The sequence below is a fragment of the Nyctereutes procyonoides genome, unplaced genomic scaffold, assembly GCF_905146905.1.
Source record: "Nyctereutes procyonoides isolate TBG_1078 unplaced genomic scaffold, NYPRO_anot_genome, whole genome shotgun sequence".
Lineage (NCBI taxonomy): Eukaryota > Metazoa > Chordata > Mammalia > Carnivora > Canidae > Nyctereutes > Nyctereutes procyonoides.
In genome coordinates this window covers 808,131-828,129 of record NW_026575045.1, presented here as the reverse complement: position 1 = coordinate 828,129, position 19,999 = coordinate 808,131, and the positions used below count along the sequence as shown (strand labels likewise).

General features: G+C 35.3%; 1 protein-coding gene across 1 annotated transcript in view; it reads left to right on the top strand.

Annotated features, from left to right (window-relative positions):
* Positions 1-19,999, top strand: part of MOXD1 (monooxygenase DBH like 1) — a 101,314-nt gene that overhangs the window by 9,251 nt on the left and 72,064 nt on the right. The window contains exons 2-4 of the mRNA XM_055324639.1: positions 9,128-9,274; positions 10,518-10,685; positions 10,822-10,905. Coding sequence (XP_055180614.1) covers positions 9,128-9,274; positions 10,518-10,685; positions 10,822-10,905 — 399 coding nt within the window. The remainder of the gene's footprint in view (positions 1-9,127; positions 9,275-10,517; positions 10,686-10,821; positions 10,906-19,999) is intronic.

The window sequence follows — 19,999 nt, the reverse complement described above, 5'->3', positions numbered from 1 at the left end:
ATATGTTGATAACAGACTGGCTACATTAGACTATGGGATGAGGACTCAAAACAGTGATATATTCACATAATGAAAGGAAATTAAAAGTTAAAAGTTCGCTGAGAATACAAATAGAGTAAACACTTGGTTAAAAAATTGGTTGTGTATATATGAAGTGTGGAAAGTTGAACTTAATGGGAATTCATATGGAAACGTTCTAAATATTAGGTCATTTTAAACTCAGAATATGTGCTGGCTAAACACAGATGCAACATTAGCCTATAAGCTCTACTGTTAACATCAAGGGAGGTAATAGCAACAGAGTACTCTGTACTAGGCTAATCATATCAGAAGATAAGTTCTAGAATAACATTTTTAAGAGATCTTAAGAGAGGATTACAAACATGACTGAAATCTCTGGAAGTTGGGGTTCCCTGGGTAATGGGAAACAGCTGTCAATGTTTTGCCTGGAGAAAGAATGATTAGAAAGATGTGATCATTGTTTTTGAAATAGTGGACAGTACTCCTCAAGAGTACAGGCTCCAGAAGGAAGAGAAAAGACTCAATTAATATAATAAAGGGTAGAAGATTTTATTTAGCTCAGTATAACAAATGCATTTCTGATAATGAGAGGTCTTAAAATCAAATGCATTGCCTTGTGAAGTTGTAAATTCATGAGCTTTTCACTAAAGTTATTAAATACTGTGTAATCATTTCTTTAAAAATATTTTTGAGAGGGGCACCTGGTTGGCACAGTTGGTTGAGTATCGGGTCGAGTATCTAGAGACTTGTGTGTATCTAGACCTTGTGATCACAGGGTTGTGATCGACTTGTGATCTCAGGGTTGTGAGATCGAGCCCCGCATTGGGCTCTGTGCTCAGTGGGGAATCTGTGTGAGATTTACTCTCACCCTTTCCTTCTGCCACTCCCGAGTTCTCGCTGTCTTTCCCTCAAATAAATAAATCAATCTTTAAAAAAAATTTTTTTTGGAAAGAATTCCTCCTTTGGTGGGAGCTAGGATCAGGTGTCCTTCAGGTTGTTTCAGCTTTAGTGTGATGCTGAAAATAACTTTATTCCACATTCATACTTTCAGGTTATTCAAGAACTCAGTAGAAGAGAAGATATTGCAACTATACTGGAAACTGTCAATGCTGTTATGCTGTTACCCTGTAAATAAAAGTTGTCTGTCTCTGTGGACAGTTGCACACTGTACCGTTACAGGGGGTGTGAGAATATTTCATCTCCCTACCGTGTGTTTCAGTATATTCAAATTATGTATAGTGAATGTGTATTAGTGAATGTGTATCTGAAATCTGAAAAAGGAAATAAGAAAAAGAATGCTTTGTGACTTGTATATACTCAGAAGGAGAATTTGGAGGGCTTCACGAGAGAAGTGGAGTGTGAAGTTGGTGAGTTTCTGAAACTTGGTCGTGGCACAATTTTGATTTATCTCTTCCCAGTCCACATAGTCCCTGTCCCCCAACCTTCCCACTCCAGGGAAGACTGTCTAGGTATTCACCTCAACTTTAACCTCATTCACCTTCAACCTGTTTCTTTCCCAGCCTTCCCAGTCTCAGTAAGTGGCACCTCCTGGTAGCTCCAGTCAAAGCTTAGGAGTCACTCTTTTTTCTGCTCCTTCCTTCACCCCCACATTTGAAACACATCTTTAGGTTCTGTTGGCTCTTCCTCCAAGCTAAATCTAAAACCTGCCCACTTCCCTTTGTTTTACTATTACTCAAGTGCAGACCACCCGGACCACTGCATGACCCCTGTCTCCTTTTTTTTTTTTTAAGATTTATTTATTTATTTGAGAGAGAGTGAGCGCTCACACATGCTTGTGCAGTTGTGATCTCGCACAGATCCATGATCTGAACTGAAACCAAGAGTTAGACACTTAACTGACTGAACCACCTAGGTACCCCATGACTCCTGTCTTCTGACCACCACTCTTATGCCTCTTGTCATCTTCTACATGGTAGCCACAGTAACACACACACACACACACACACACACACACACACACACTCTTTATTCTTGTCAATCGGAATATGTCATTTGCTGCTTAAAGCTCAAATGGCTTTTATATAGGCTTAGTATTAAATTTGAACTCTGTACACTACCCTATAAGGTATCACAAGATCTGGGGCCTCCTTTGATCCCTGGGCACTATATAGTTCAGCCACCCTCGCTTTTATTTGCATCATTGAACTGGATACCTACCTCCGTTCAGGTCTTTTTCAATAGCTTCTCTTTTTTCCTGGAATCTGCTTCCTCCGTACCTCCTCTGGATGGCTCCTCATTGTAGTTTATTTCTCAGAATAAATATCATTGCCTTAGTGCTGACTTTTCTGATCACTTAACTTGAAGGCTTTCTAGTCAATCTCTATAATCAGTTTTATTCTCTTATAAGTATTTATTATCTAAACATTTTGGTTATATTTTTATTAAAATAATTTTTAAATTGTCTGCTCTCCCCTCACTTCAGCTAAACTATAAGTTTGATTATAGTAGGGACTTTGTCTGCTATCCTGTATTGTCATGTGCCCTCAGCCCTACAAGAGTGGCTAGGGAATAATAGTCACTCAAAGAAATATGTGTTGGAAGAAAGGTGAGAAGAGGAAAGGAGGGGAGGACACCGGAGGGGAGGGGAGGGGAAGGGAGGAGAGGAGAGGAGAGAAAAGGGAAGAGAAGAGGAGAAGAGAAGAGAAGAGAAGAGAAGAGAAGAGAAGAGAGAGAAGAGAAGGAAGGAAGGAAGGAAGGAAGGAAGGAAGGAAGGAAGGAAGGAAGGAAGGAAGTTTTCTCAAAATTTACTTCTTGCATTCAGTGGTAGGTAGTTATCAAATTTTAAAAAATGAAGATGGTGGAATAGGATGAAGGTAAAATAACATCTTATTTGTATGATAAAATCTGAAATTGATCGTCTTTTTTCCATTGAAGTTTATCATTGACTTTGAGTCAAAAATGTTAATTTTACATTTTATCTCTGATAATTCTATAATTACAGCAAAGTATTATATTACTCTACATAAAAACTGAACTGAGATGATTGGCTGTAGGGGAAAATCCAGGATGTGTATTTTCAGAAGGTGGCACTTAAAGAACAGATTGCTTAGGTGGGTCCTGCATTGGAACGCAGACTAACAGCGTTCCTATTTTGGCATTCCAGTAGCTATTTAACAGATCCATCATTACACCTACAGAGTTTCAGTTTTATCTGAAGTGGTTTCTAGAAGGCAAGCCGCTTCTGTTTTGACATTCCACTCCGACTTCTAGGATTAGTGAAGAAATGACTTATTAAAAACAGCTTATGCTGAAATCTGAAGATCCTGTTAATATAGTTTGTTTATACATTATGATTTTATAGCATCAAAGATTTTCTTTAACACAAAAATATTGATTATTACACTATCAATGATATTAAACCACCATAACATTTATTATAGAAATTGATACAACAAACAGAAATGTTTGAAGTAACAAGGCTCTTGAGATTCAGAAAAAAGAAAAAAAACTATAAGCACCTGTTGAATAAAGTGATGGCAGATGGTAACATTTTTCTCAAGGTTCCCCTGCAGCTGTGCTTACATTTTGGTTCTCCGGTCGGAACCAGGTTTATTGAGATCTTTTATTACACCCAGAAGAGTTTTCACTTCTTCCTGCTTAACACAGCACCAAAGTTCTTTTCTGTTGCAGAGATTTTATTTAAGAGAGAGAGAAAAAAAGCCTGACAATGAGTAAGAACCAATTTAACTTCTGTGTAATCATGTTTTTTTAAGAAAAGGTTGTAGCAATCGTACAGATTATCAAAGCCAGCTTTTTGGATATTAGTTTGAAAGTCACAGTCAGGACTCCTGCTTATCTGCCAAGTGATAGATGCCAAATTAGCCTCATGATGACTGACTGCTGTTGCCGCATGGCATTTTGAAATCTCAGTGATCTATTTCATCATTTTTTTTCAAAGTAGAGTGTTCAAAAGACAAAATATCCTGTGAGAACATGTTCCATTATTACAACACAAGTGTGGATTAACTTTATTGCTTGAGTCTAATTATCAACTCAGATTTTCAAGGGTAACGGGTAAATATTTTATCTTTAAAAGGTAAAACAGTAATACCTCAATGACAATTCATATTGAAATTGATCTTAGTGTAGATGTTTGAGGTAGAATATGATTGAAATCCACATAAAGCCACTTATTTAGGGTAACATTACTTCACATTTCACTTTACAGTACATTAAAAATCAGTAAATATAAAGAAGAATGACTTCTGCATATCAGCTTTTGTATTTGCATACTAAAAACATCTTCAAATTTTATTTTTAAACGTTTACAAAATCTCTACAGAATCACAATTCTCTGAATCCTCCTCAACCCTCTTGTCCTCATAAAGTCCATGTTTAATGACACTTAATTGGAGTCTACTGCTATTTCTCAGTATTTTATGTTAATTTGTAATATATGCAATATACATCATACAATTAGATTTTTATAATGGCTGTGGCATCCAGTCATGACAATGCGAGTGTGATTGTGTTGTGATCAATATTCCTACTTTTGGTTTAAAAGTTCTGGAATATCAAGCACCAAAGGGTGATGGCTAAGGAATGGCCTTTACGATGGATACACAGTAGTGCTGTATGTGGCTCTATTTGCTAAATGGGACTTGGAGTGGGGGCAAGGGGTGCCACTTGGTCCTAATTGTAAAGGTGAAAATCAGAGAGTAAAAGTGGTCTAGGATATCCTAGGATATCCACCAAAAGTGGTCATAAATACAAGAATTATACAGTATGGTTTTGTGAATATAGATTTCTAGGTAATATTATTGGTATTTGGGCTCCTAATTGGTCCATGTTTTATTTTCAATTTCATTCTGTGGTTCTTTTTTTTTTTTTTTTCCCAAGAAAATAATAGTACAAAATAAAGATTCCATGTAATTATCCACTCAAATAACATTTATCCCTTTGTCAAACTGTCAGGAAACCTCTAAACTCACTGAGCATATCTTTTTAGGTTTAGCCGATTTGCATGAAGGATTTTTTTTTAATTTATTTATTCATGAAAGACAGGGAGGTGGGCAGAGGCAGAAGCAGATTCCCCTCAGAGCAGGGAGCCTGATGTGGGGCTCAATCCCAGGACCCTGGAATCAGGGCCTGAGCCGAAGGCAGACACTTAACTGAGTAACCCAGGTGCCCTGCATGAAAGATTTTCAAGATTGTTCTTTGAGTGATCTGCTTTTTTTTTTTTTTCATGTCTTCTTTCCTCCCTCCCTTCCTTCTTTTCTTCCTACTGGCAGGAATAGTTGAATGATAGGAAAATTGAGACCCAGGTTTATTTATTTATTTTTGCCTTTTTCTCTCCTTGCCTCACTTAATTGTGCTTTTAAGGTTTGCCAATGTGACATTTTTTTAATTGCAAAATATTGACACAATTAAGACTTTTTGATTATGGTTCATGTATTTTCTCAATACAAGTTGAAGGAAGAAAGAAGGTGCTACTGGGGAATAATTTCCTTCAAGTTAAACTATTCCCATACCACTAAGTTGTGAATATTGGATGATGAGTTCTTATTTTTATTTCCAAAATTATCCCCTTATTTAGGATTAACAAAAGGAAAGGCAGGATCCTCCTTTTAAAATTATGCATACTTAATAAACATCTGCAATATGCAAGTCACTCAGGATATAAATTCACATTAGAAAACCTTCTGAAACACGGTTTCTCTCTCTTAGATCTGGGGGTATTTTTTGTGTTTTTTTTGGGGGGGCCTATTTCTTTAAAATAGGTAGGGAATGCCCTCTTAGTATAAAAGGATTTCAGAGAGCCTGTTGCATGCATAAACCTTTTTTGAGTAAATGCTGATGTCAGTTTCATAAGATTCATGTCCATTTAGGGGCTAAAAGGTCATAACAATGTTCCCAGATTTCAGTGCCAGATGGCAGATCATGCAGACTCAAACCCATGCTAGCAACTGGTTAAACACATTCCATACTGATCTTAACCATATGTAAATATAATTGAGAACAATTGAGAAAATAATCTGTCACCCTCTTTTTGTTCCGTTTATAGTACAATTATATTAAAGGTACAAATGTATAACTGGATTGATAAGATTAGCTTTCTATTTCCAGACAATTTCCACATGGTTGAGAAGATAATTCAATGTCTAGAACATATTGCAGGCTACATGGGAATGAAAAAGAGATAAGGATCCTAAGAGGGAATGATCACTTCCAGTTGGAATAATCAAAGAAAGCTTCGTAGAGGAGATAGAATCATGAGTCTTGAAGAGAAGGAAGTGTTTCAATGGAGTTAAGTTTCAGTGGGTGGAGTCAGTGGAAAGGATTTCTCAGTGGGGGGGGGGAAGAGAACAAGCAGGATAGAGAAGAAGAGTGTGAACAAAAGCAAAGAGGTGGGAAAAGGCACCTGGATAACTATTTGGATCTGGAAATGGATCTGGAATGGATACATTCCAAATGGAATCCAAATGGATCTGGAAACATATTTGCAAGACTAGGATAATTGTTCTACTCTTCAACCTGATTGCTTTTTGTGTTGTATTCCTTTTGTTTGCAAAAATTGTGATTACTTGAATTGTGTAGTGAAATGTGAACTCAGTATAAAGGCATAGTTTATCTGACCCTTGTTGTCTATAGACATTGTTATTTCATCTACATATTGAAAATCCATGTAGTGGGAAAATCACAATATGACAAGAATATCTCATTTAGATTGTTTTCACAATATGTATACAAGGGAATATTCCTCAGCCATTAGAAATGACAAATACCCACTATTTGCTTCGATGTGGAGGGACCTGGAGGATATTATGCTGAGTGAAATAAGTCAATCGGAAAAGGACAAATATTATATGGCTCATTCATTTGGGGAATATAAAAATTAGTGAAAGGGAATAAAGGGAAAGGAGAGAAAATGAGTGAAAATATCAGTGAGGGTGACAAAACATGAGAGACACCTAAATCTGGGAAATGAACAAGGGGTAGTGGAAGGGGAAGTGGGCAGGGGGTTGGGGTGACTGGGTGATGGGCACTGAGGGGGGCACTTGGTGGGATGAGCACTGGGTGTTATGCTATATGTTGGCAAATTGAACTCCAATAAAAAAAATTAAAAAAAATAAATTGTTTTCACAGTTACAACTCATTCTCAGAATAATTTTTTTGATAGCCCCCAACTTTAGCAGTAGAAAAAGTAACATTTTATGTAAAAACAAAAACAAAAACAAAGCAAAACAAACAAAAACTATAGATATTTTCTGTAGACAGAAAAATATAAACTAACCCATACTTTTTCAGCAGTGACTGCTACGGTCTTTACCAGTGAAGAAGGATACAGACGTGAGTCAGACTGTCTGGCTTTGAATACTGGCTTTTCTACTTACCAGCTGTGTGATCCTGGGCAAGATGCTTAACCTTCTTATTGCTTTAGTATTTTCGTCTGTGAAATAGGAAAATAGTTTTATCTCACAGACCTGATGTGAAGGTGGAAGTGAGTTAATGTGTGTGCATATATTAATGCATGCTTAAACTGGGCCTGGTGCATGAGATGTATTCAGTGAGTTGTAATTGTCAGTGGGTGAAAAAAGTTAGTTAGGCTCTGTGTATCACCAATAATGGATTTGAGCAAATATCTGGATGTCAAATTTACACACATTCTTGATAGCTACCTTAAAATGGTATTAGGAACAAAAATGCCAAATGCCATCCATTTGAGTATGACATTTACAATTTAAGGGTTTTTTTTCTTGTGTTCGTTTTCTTTTTCTTTCTTTCTTTCTTTCTTTCTTTCTTTCTTTCTTTCTTTCTTTCTCTTTCTTTCTTTCTTTCTTTCTTTCCTTTGCTAAGCACGGCAATCCTTTCTTCAAATGTAATTTTAATGTTAGTAAAAATAATTGTAATAATGTTTCAGCATGCATTTTCTAAATGAGTCATTTGTGGCTTTTTAAAAATAAAATATCATAATGTATGGAAAGACCGGTATAATTAAGACAAATTTTGTGTCTTCTATAAGTGATGAAAATTAGCACCATGAGTTTTGTAATATATTTGTAATATATTAGTAAGGGCCAAGTGGTAAATGGTAGGCAAATGGTAAAATGGTAAAAATGGTAAAATCTAAGAAAATGGTAAATGGTATAGGGAAATATTTCGGATAAAAACCAAACTACGTTGCAAGAGGGGAAAGGAAATTAACATTACATGGGCACTAACCATTGTAGGCAATTTCCCCCCAATTACTGTTTCATTTCTTTATCTTTCAAAGTTCATAAAATAGGTATGTATTTTAAAATACATAAAATAGGTATTCCCATTTTACTGTTAGAACAAAATAAAAGCTCACAGAGTTTGACTTCAACAATTCTCCAAGGGTATTTAGGGGTAGAGTTAGGGGTCAGGTCCTAAGTCATTTGATTTCAAAGCGCATGACCTCTCCATTGCATTTGTTTGCATCCCAGAAGTGATCTGTATACTAGTGATCAAGTTTAGTACAAAAATCATGGCTGATCCATAAAAAAAATTTCTCCAGGTTTTCAATATCCTGTAATTCATCTAGTTCCATTTCTTTCCATACTTTTCCATTGCATTTCATTTTAATAAGCATTTGCTATTAAAGCACATACTGAAATGACCTATAACCTCAGGTTAACCTATAACCTCTTTGCTTTTAGGATTGAGGAAGAGAAGCTCTACCTGGTGTAACAATGAAAAAAGTGCCTACCTTGGGGTTGGTTCTATCTTTGTTACAAAGGAGTCCATTCACTTTGGGGCAAGCTATTTCATAGTTTTGAAGTTCCTCTTTTCATTTGTATAATGAAGGAAAAGTGACAGATGATCTTGAATGTTTGTTTACTCCATTTCTTTTGATGTTCTATGATACTGTAAATCCATACCACACTTTCCGGAAGGGCCAGAAATTCAAATATGAACTACTTTCATAGGGGACTGATTTCCTTGTTGGGATATTCCAGATACTTGAAAATTCCCAGGACTTTAAAAATGACTGTAGATACAGGATTTTGTAAATAAACAGAATCAGTGTTTTTTTTTAAAGGTACTATAAATATTCTTAATCTAAATTCTTTTCACTCTGAATTTGTGATATCCTAATTTTTCTTTTCCTTATTTTCCTCAGGATTATTTTACAAATGCAAACAGAGAGTTGAAAAAAGATGCTCAGCAAGATTACCACCTGGAATATGCCATGGAAAATAGTACCCACACAATAATTGAATTTACCAGAGAACTGCATACATGTGACATAAATGACAAGAGTATAACGGTAAGGAGTCTACAAGAGGATGTATGCATGAACAAATTGTACATTTACAGTTGTGAAACATTTCATAGAATAAAAGGAACAAATATTTAAAAATAACCTTTGAAAACAAAGTCACACAGTCTGTTTTAGAATATCTTTGAAATCTTTTTAGAAGCCACAGAAAATCTAAGACTACACATTTCAATAAAGGCAATTTTTGTGTGAATCTAGCATTTTGAAAGGTCATTCAAAGTGAGTATGATTTTATCTGTAAGGTTTCTAGCTTTTTCTCTATAAAGTTTGAGTATACACAATAGATAAAGGTTGGAAAAAATGTATTTACACAAGAAGGAATTAGATACTGAATATCAGGATATAATTCATCTGATTTGTGACTGGTTCATTTTTGTAAATTTCTAAAATTGAGATGAATAGTAGATTTATTAAAATTGCCCACCGACATGTTATACAAGATTTCTTATTGTCAGACTTCATGCAAACATTAATATCTTTATCCATATGGAAATTAAATATTTAGACAGTAGATAATTCATGTGGTATTTTGCGAGTGTCCGTGAATTTCTTGGATTGATTTCATTTTTTTATAGATCAAATTATCTTTTTTATTTGATGAATTAAAGTTTGAAAAATAGGAATGTAAAAATCTGCAGCTGAATTGATCTGAAGCTGTTTTGATAAACATTCAGCATAAAGATTAAAAGAGGAAGGGAAAAAACACATGCAAAGACATGGATCACTTTTTATGTAATATACAGTGCAATTATACTTTAATTGGAAAAATAATTATAGTCATTTGACTTATTAAGAAAGAATATAGCTTTTAAAATAAATAGCTTTTGCTTTATTATTTATTTTCAAAGTTCTTATTACAAAGATCTGGCAAAGACTTTTATCTGTGGGAGGACAGAACAATTTCTTTATACCTCAGTAAGCCTTCCTTCTGCCCCACCATGCCTTGAGCAATCTCTTGTGTTTGCTGAATGAAAACCAATTTCATCTGGCAGACAGAATCTTGTGTGCTGAGAGAGACTGTTTCTTCCAAAGAGAAACTTATCTTTTTGGATACTTACTGATCTAATCAAATTGGCACAATTACTGCTGGAGACCATACTGAGGACTCCAAATGTCATTATTCTCTTTTCTTCACGTCTCTGTCCTGCTTTAAATAGAGTTCTCTAAACTCAGCTCAGTGTTAAGGGAAGTGTCCTCATGGGACATAACGCTGCCCCTGTCTGATCACTAGGAGAGCACTGTGAGAGTGATTTGGGCCTACCACCATGAAGATGTGGGAGAAGCTGGTCCTAAGTACCATGACTCCAATCGTGGCACTAAGAGTTTACGGCTGTTGAATCATGAGACAAGCAAGGTGTTGCCTACAGTTGTACCGTACTTTGACCTGGTAAATCAGGACGTAAGTTTTTTCAGGTTTTATTATTGAAAGGGAGGGTTTATTGAAAACATGTAAGAGTTTTTACTTATGCTGTTGTGTTTAATAGCATGTCAAGAGAATGTGACTTTGTGTCCCCTTCCCCTTTTTATTAAGACAGGTCCCCATCCCAAACAAAGGTACGACCTATTGGTGTCAAATGTTTAAGATTCCTGTATTCCAGGAAAAGCATCATGTAATAAAGGTATGTGACTCACTCACAGGCTAAATTTAATTTGTATGAATGAAAGAGATACTGTTATTTTCCTAAAAAAATAGAAATGATTTTCAAGTATGGGAAAGCTATTTCAAGAACAAAGAACTGGCTTATCTGACTCCCACCCTGTCTTAGGAGTCACTAAATTTAGAGAGAAATCTTGGATTATAGCTATGATTTTGGTTTTTTTGTCTCCTAATTTTACATTGTAAGGTAAAAGTTGTGGGATGGATTTGAACATCATTACTTATTTCTTTTTCTTATTTATTTATTTATTTATTTATTTATTTATTTATGATAGTCACAGAGAGAGAGAGAGAGAGGCAGAGACACAGGCAGAGGGAGAAGCAGGCTCCATGCACCGGGAGCCCGATGTGGGATTCGATCCCGGGTCTCCAGGATCGCGCCCTGGGCCAAAGGCAGGCGCCAAACTGCTGCGCCACCCAGGGATCCCTCTTTTCTCTTTTTAAAAAGATTTTATTTATTTATATCTATCTATCTATCTATCTATCTATCTATCTATCTATCTATCTAAAAGAAAGAGAGCTCCTTCAAGCAGGGGGAAGAGCAGTGGGGGAGGGAAGAGAAAGGGAAAGAATATCAAGCCAACTCCATGCTCAGTGCGGAGCCTGACTCGGGGCTCAATCTCATGACCCTGAGATCATGAGCTGAGCTGAAATCAAGAGTCTGGCACTTAACCCACTGAGCTACCCCAGCGCCCCACTGCTAGTTGTTCCTTGTGCAACATTGTACAGTTGGAATCGCTAGGGTTTCAATTTAAATAATATATTTGCATATCAGTAGATTATATACGGGAAGATTATATTCCTCACCAATATTTGAGAATGTCTGCTTCACTGTAAATATTGGTTATTGTCAAAAAACCAATTTTTATAGTGAGCTTTTGAGAATAGGAAAACAGGAAAATTAGTAGATTGTAGGAATTAAAAATACAGAATTGGGTAATAAATAAACTCAGTTCGCCTATGGCTTATAATTCCCTCCTGCCTCTACCAGGAAAAGTCTCCCAAAACTTTTGCATCTAATTAGTGAATGAACAAGTATTTTTAAGGAATTATATGTCCTTGGGTCTACTTGAAATTGCTTGGTAGTTCCACAGTGGCTGAATATACAATCCATGCTCTCAAAGAAACTATTATGAGAAGGTAGGGAAAGTGTCCTAGACATAAGAAAGAATAAGATAGGATTCAATCACGCATACAAATACTCTAAACATTCAGACGGCCAGATGTCATCAGCTTTTTGTCAGCCTCAGACTATGTAGCAAAGCAGCATGGGTGTGAGAAAGGCGCAAATTTGTAGGTTCTAGAATCCAGAGGGAAGTATATGGGTTCAACTTGCTGGTTGTCTCTTTCACTAACTATGTGCTCTCAGGTAAGTCGCTCTGGGGTAATGCCCTGGTTTCTTCGTCTGTAAAGGGTGATCAGTCATAACATGTCCCTACTAACCTCAAAGTATTTTGGCAGAGATGGAAACACTGAATACATTCTATAAGGAACTTAAGTTTGTTAATTTCTAATGTATTTGTCTAGTGGTGCAGAGCTGCCTTTTGTTTACACATATGATTCATAACTACCTACAGAGACAAGAGGAGCCGATTGAGAGAATGTTTACTGAATTACTAAGTAGTCCTAAATATTTGTGTAGTATTTTTGCAGTCAGATGACTTACCAATAATGAGACTTCAAATGAGCCACTTACCTCTGTGCAATGTTATTTTCTGTTTCTTGCCGGTGCCTTAATACTGTGCCTAAAGGCCTTTCCTTTTGCTGATGAAACACCTTGCCCAGAAAAGAGAATGTTATATTTATATATACTATATGTTATACAGTACTGTGTGTCATTTGCAATAGATTTAATGGGAACTCAGCCTAAAGGACAAATGTAAAATCACACATTCAGAAATGAAAGCAAACGTTTCGCAAAATGGGTCCCTGCTGATTCATTTTCCAGCAAATATTAATTGATAAAATTGCAGTCTTGTAATCACTTACATTAATGCATTTTTATTCTTCATCATTGTTATTAATGCTAATAATTAAGCAGAATGAAAAAATATTTGTCTGCTCTTAAAGGGGGGGTATATGTTCTAACTCTCTATGTAGGACATTTACTTGGTATCCATTCAAGAATTCTTAGCTAGTTTTCCCATTGTGTGCTTATCATAGTAATACTCAGATATGCTTTTGGACTTCTATAAAATGATGAAAGTTCTTTACCCCTAGCAAGAGGGGATTTGAGGGAGAGAGGAGTGGTTGCTGTAAGGGCAGAGGGTTGGTGGCTGGAATTTAAAATTCTATTATTACTTAAGAATACCACTTATAGAATAGATTCCTGAGATTGTTATTAAATCTTAAAAAGTTTTAAAGATCCTTAAGTATTATGAAACATTTTACTCAGAAATGAACCTAAATAGGATAATATGCAAAAAGAGAAGTGGTCCCTGGCTGGCTCAGTTGGAAAAGCATGCAACTCTTGATCTCGGGGTTGTGGGTTCAATCCCCACATTGGATGTAGAAATTACTTAAAAATAAAATCTTAAAAAAAGAGAGAGAAGAAAAAGCTTTACTTGGAAAATAAATTCAAAATATGTAGGTCGTAAAGATAGGAGTGCTGTGTGGCTCATTCGGTTAAGCTGCTGGCTCCTAATTTCAGCTCAGGTCATGATCTCAGGGTCCTGGGATCAAGCCCTGCACCAGGCTCTGTGCTCAGCAGAGAGTCTAATTGAAATTCTCTCTCTCCCTCGCCCCCCCCACTTGTTCTCTCTCTCTCTCTCTCTCTCCCCCCCAAATAAATCTTTAAAAATAAAGATTGTAAAAATAATTCAGGTCGTATATATCAAAATATATCTCAAATATATCTCAAAATATATGTCTCAAAAGACAATCCTTAAAAAACAGTTTTAATTTGTGGCTTATGCCAGCATCCATAAAATTTTAACATATTTCTAGAGTAGAGTTCATAGATCTAAAACTTACCTTAAGAAATTACCTGATTTCCATTCTCTTTTCCTTAGCAGAGATGATTTCTAGTAATTTAAGAGAAGTATATCTTCTTTTTATAGAATCAAAGACTCATATGTTTTGAAAAGCCATCAGCTAGGTGCTTGTCCTTATTCCTTATTTTATGTTCCACAACTCACTGTATCAAAACAACTCAGTTCTTCTCTGATGCAAAAACCAAAAAATACTTTCTCAGAAAAAGAACATTGCTTTTATTTTGTATTATATATCATTTGCAGTGAGTTTTAAGAACATATTGATAATAGTAATATTGTGAGAAATCAATTTTGTTGTCTGGACTCATTTCAAACAAAGAAAAGTGTGTAATTGCAGTTTAAATGTTAATAGTACTGTCCAATATACATTTCATAGTTATTATAACCATAAAATTAAGCAGATAAATAAGATATATCAGTGGCTGTTTGTGAATATATTTAATGCAAATGACTAAAATTAAAAATATTAATTACATTTTTAATTTAAAGTTTAATCATGTAATGATAAAAATTATTTACTACCAAAAATATAAAATAAGGTAAATATTTTATAAAACTATAAAATAACAAACATTAATAATTTCATCCATAGGAGTAATGGAATTATTATAAAAATTATTGGTGGTTTCAATTCACTTGTGATTCCAATTTATTGATTTGTATTTGATTTTTGTGAAAAATGTTTAAAATTGTGATTTTAAAATATTTATATTGTCAGATGACAGCATATCACACTGGAAGACAGATATGGAAATTATACAAAGAAAACTTAGTAATTTTATTAAAACCACACTTCTCATATGAGATCGCCTCTATGTATCTCTCTCTGAGACCCACTGTCCAGCCCATATCTCCAAATTTAAATATAACCCTGTTTAAGCTTTGACAAATAATACCTTTACCTTAAATTTAAAATTGTTTAGAGAAAGTGATTATTTCCACTCTCTTTAGTCAACAGTAATATCATTATCACCTGATAGTAACGATTGGATGTCCTGTATTATTAGAAGCTGGGGTTATATAACTAGTTTAACATACTCATTTGGCTTTTTTTTGTTTGTTTGGTTGTTTTGTAGAGTTTTGTAGAGAACTCTCTCATAGATAAATTGAACTCCTAACTCATCCATTTAAACATAACGTGATATGTTAAAGAGGAGAAAAAAGAAAAACGGCTAGGCTGTCTCACCATTTGGTAGCCATCTTGCCTTACAGGCTCACCTTTCCAGTAGGGAGGCAATAAGCCTCCTGGTATCGTAGGTAGGTTCTGTGCTCTGATGGAGATGCTTTCTTTCCATTACCAGTCATTTAATCATTGGAAGGTTATTTGTCAGCTGCAGCTCAATTTTATCATTTAAATTCTAATGGTAACTTCCTCATGGGATTATTTGGACTGAAAGTTATGTAGTGGTTAAAAAAAAACTGTATTACCACTTAGCATAATATCTGACACATAGAAAACTTTTAATGAACCCAACTATTATTAGGCCTTCCCCCCGCTCAATGTTGCTGTCTGAGTGACTTTTCATTGGTAAGGAGACCCAGAAAATGAAAGAGCATCATGCTAAAAGGTTGACCGTTGCTGAGTTTTACGAAAGGATGGCCTTTATTTGTTGTATGACCTCTGGCAAATTATTTACTTCCTTGTGCCTCAGTTTTCTCATCTGGAAAATCGGCATACTAGTTCTTACCTAATAGGGTTATTGTAATTATTAACTGAATCAAAGAAGTTTAACATGTATTTAGAACAATGCCTGGCAGGCACTTGGTGTTTGTTAAATAAAGTAATTAAATAAAATTATGTAGATCTCTAGCAATGAACAATTGCTAATCTGTTGATCATCTGGTTCACTTTCTGGGTTGCTGATGGTTCCCAAACCAGCCAACCCTTTCTGGACAGTCAGAATTCCAATTAGCAATAACTGTGCCTCAGATAAACTTAATTGGCTATGATACTGCCACTTGCCAAAGTTAGACAAGTCAGAATTCCAAATAAAACCTAGATTGTCCCTCATTTCATTTAGACAATGAAACTTGAAAGCTTTCTGCTGTGGAGAAATGTGAAGTTGAGATAAACAAAACACTATAATCATTCTTTTCATTAATAGATGCATGAAGAGAGATGCTCTGCTGTATACTTGCTACTGAACAGAACATCTTTCTTGACATGATATAGATGCTGCTGTTCTTTTCTATTGGTGTTATTCATAAATCTGACCTATTTAATTTGAAGAAATGTTTCCTAGGACAAGAAAATCTAAAAATAAATGACACTGAGTGACCGTGAAATGTTCTTGAAGCCAGAGTACTGTATAGCCATGGAATAGTCATTCAAAAATTGATTTTCCTTTCCTAAGCACATGGCATGAACATTTGGGTTTATTTACATACCATGTTAAATAAACATTGCTGAACATTTTCCCTGTTATATTTATTTCTTCTCCTCCTTCTTCTTCCTCCACTTCTCCTTCCTCTCCTCCTCCTTCCTCTCCCTCCTCCTCCTCCTTCTACTTCCTCTCCTCTTCCTCCTTCTTCTTCTAAATAAAAGGACACCGTCACGTTGGAGACTTTAGCATTAACATATTCTGAAATGTAAAGTGTGATAAAGGATTTCTATTTCTGAAAATGTGTAAGACTTCTACGTTAAATTCAGCAGATTGTAAGAATTTTCAGTGTTAAAATACATGACCTGACAACTATTAGAATGATCTCTTCTTTGTCACTATATCTTCTTCCTTTTTTCCCCTGAAATGATATTTCAAAGTATATTTTTCATTGATGTGATTTTTCTTCCCTGATGGAAATGGCATTTTGGTTTGTCATCAGGATGCATTTCCATAGACTCTATGCTTTAGTTCTCATTCTTTTTTCATGTGTTCACCTTCAGTTTCATTTTATTAGGTGGCAGACTAGCAAGTCTTTTCTATTGACTGTTGACCAAATGGTTGTATTTTCACCTATTTATATCCAACTCTGTGGAACTTTTTTGGCTTATCAATGTTTCCCTTTGTCTTGTTACGAATTTAACCATATTTCCTAAAGACAAATCTTTGGGCATTTAGTTAGATCTATTTAAGATGTTGAAAGAAATTAAGTTTCAAAGTATGCCCTCTGTGAAAATATTTTCCATTCCTTTTAAATACTTGATAACACTATATTTGGTTGTTAATTCTTAATACCAAGGCACTACCCCTGGCATATGTGGATTTTGTCACCCATTGACAAAATAGAAAATTATTTATCTTCTGGAAAAATTATGCTGTAAAATCATGAGAATCCTCTTCTTCAGGATTTTATCATCCAAGGTTTATAAGTACCAAAATGCTTTTACATATATGTATATTTCAGTGTATCTGAAATTTTATATATCTTTTATCCACTGGAAGAGATGAAAATACTTGGCCATTTACCATGGCTGAAATTATAACTTTGTACAGAAAAAAGTGGGTAGAACTCTGCTTTTAACAACAATGCGTTGACTCAAATTAGCACATTTTAAAGATTGCTGACTTAGATTGTTCAGTGCTAAATTCTTTCTTGATTTTCTTGGGTTACATCTACTTAACAGAAACACTGGAGATTATCTAGCTACTTGGGTGTTCTTAATAGCCACTTGAGAGTACAAGGTAATTTAATTCACTTTGAATGCATGTCTTTTCATGGAAGTGATTTATTGCTAACTCTGTCACTAATTAGCTCTCTGACCCTAGAGAAAGTACTTAACCTCACCATGGTCCTCAAATTCTTTGTAAGATAAAAGGTTTAGATCCGATGATTTCACATGGCTCTTTTTACTTCTAAATATCTATGACTTCCTAGAGCTAAAAGTGAAATATGTGCTGGGGTTTGGATGCACTGTGGTCTGAATTCCTGATACTCTTGCTTCTCAGTCTCCCTAGGTTTGCTGAGGTAAAAAGTGCTTAGGGAAAATGCTGTTTCTCTGGAAGTTTAAAGGCCCCTCTCTTCAATTCCTTGGGCCTAGGCTCTCCTAAGATGTATTTTAACATGTATTTTGAAACCTAGGTTCCCATCTGTGAAATGGGGATAATAGTAGTACTTGTTTCAAATCAAATGAAATAATATCCATAGAGTTCTTTTTATCTCTGTTATATATTAGATAGCTCATAAATACTAGCTATATTTCTAATTTATTTATGAAATAAATCTAAGTAAATAAATAAGCAAGCAAATAAATAAAGAAGTCTAAATCTTGGACATGCTCTCAGTTTCAAATAGGGATAGAAACTAATAGTGCCAGGGTGAGCAAGGCTTTCAGGTCGGTACAGTGCATAGCAGAGTTGCTGGAGGTAGGTAGGAGTTGTATTCTTACTCTGCGTTTCATTAACTTGACGACCTTGAGCAAACTTAACTCTGAGTTTACGTCTTCACTTATAAAGTAGGAAAAATAATTGCCAGTGAAGATGAAATAAATACAAGTGAAAACACCTCACCTGTTACATAAAAGTCTCATAATTGCTTGTTTTCTTTTTCTTTTTTTTTTCTTTTTAAGATTTTATTTGTTTATTCATGAGAGACACACACAGAGAGAGGCAGAGACACAGACAGAGGGAGAAGCAGGCTCCATGCAAGGAGCCTGACATAGGACTCAATCCGGGTCTCCAGGATCACACCCTGGGCTGAAGGCAGCGCTAAACCGTTGAGCCACCTGGTCTGCCCTGTTTTCTTCTCTTGATGGGGATTATGGAGATAGACTCAAACTTCTAGTACTTTCTCATACTTATCAGGGCTGCACTGAAACCATGGTAGGAAGTCAGCTTCTATTTTATTTTGAAGAAAAGATTCCCTGGGAATTAGATTTCATAGCTTGCTTCCATTATTCTAACTCAAATGAAATTTAAGCTAATTTCCTCCTGTTCTTGTCTAACTAAGGATAAAAGCCAGCTGTTGACTATCCTCTGGGAAATATTCTTTCACATTCTTAGGTCACCCATTAGCCTTCCATTCTGTGGCCTTAAATAATACCATTTCCAACAGACAGAAAAAATATTTATTTTTCTCTGTTGCTCTTCTACCACCCAACACTACTCCCAATCTAGTACATTTTTTAAAGTAGTCTAAAAGGTTGGACAACAAAACTGCAAAGCATTAGCACATTTATTGATAATTATTGGCTATAAAACTTGGTAAATAATTTAATGAACAGCACGTTTATCAAGAGCACTAAATCTGTACTAAGATATTTATGTTGGATTCTGCATGTTGATGGTAATATGGGTGTAAGAAGAAGTATGGTAATATTAAGATAGGAATGATTTTTACTTAAATTCAGGGAGGTATGCGGGTATGACTTGCTAAAACTAAAAGTGAAATATGTACTGCAGTTTGGATACCCTGTGGTTTGAATTCCTGTTACTCTTGCTTCTCAAGCAAGAGATACTTAAAGATAACTATATGCTTCTCTGTTTTTTACTATTTTAAATACATTTTCTTGTTAGATTTTCACAGCCTCCCACAAGGCAAGTTGAATTAGCACCACTTTCCAGATGAACACACTGAAGCATAGGTGCATAAGTGACTTGCTTAACACTATTACCAAATTCTGTGATGCAGAGCCAAGACCCAGCACAGATCTTCCTAGCAAAATTGGACTTTTCTCTCTACAATTCTACTAACCCAAGCCTTCTAGCTCATCTTTGCTGCAATGAAAAATAATTTGGGTGAGAGATGTCTGATAGCTTATATTCAGTTATAGGCCATTTGAGTTAGTTTTTCAGAGCCAAGGCTACTTTTGAATCCTACAGGATGAGTGTATAGACTGAGGGCCACATGAGCAAATTCCACCAGAACCTTTCAGAGATACCAGTTCAAAGGGCCTAGAAACTGACTTAGACCTCGTTGGGTAGCATTTGAGTACATAGAACTCTACCATTTTCCAACTTGGGGTTTGGAAATGCTTATTAACATGAAATGACACATATCAAGTATAATTTGTGATTTAGGAAGTCATTAAAATAAGACTGGAGTTAAGATGATTAGGTGAGAGATTATGTATATGGCTATAAAAAGGCACGGAATGTTAAATCTCAGCTGATGTTAGGGAGAAAG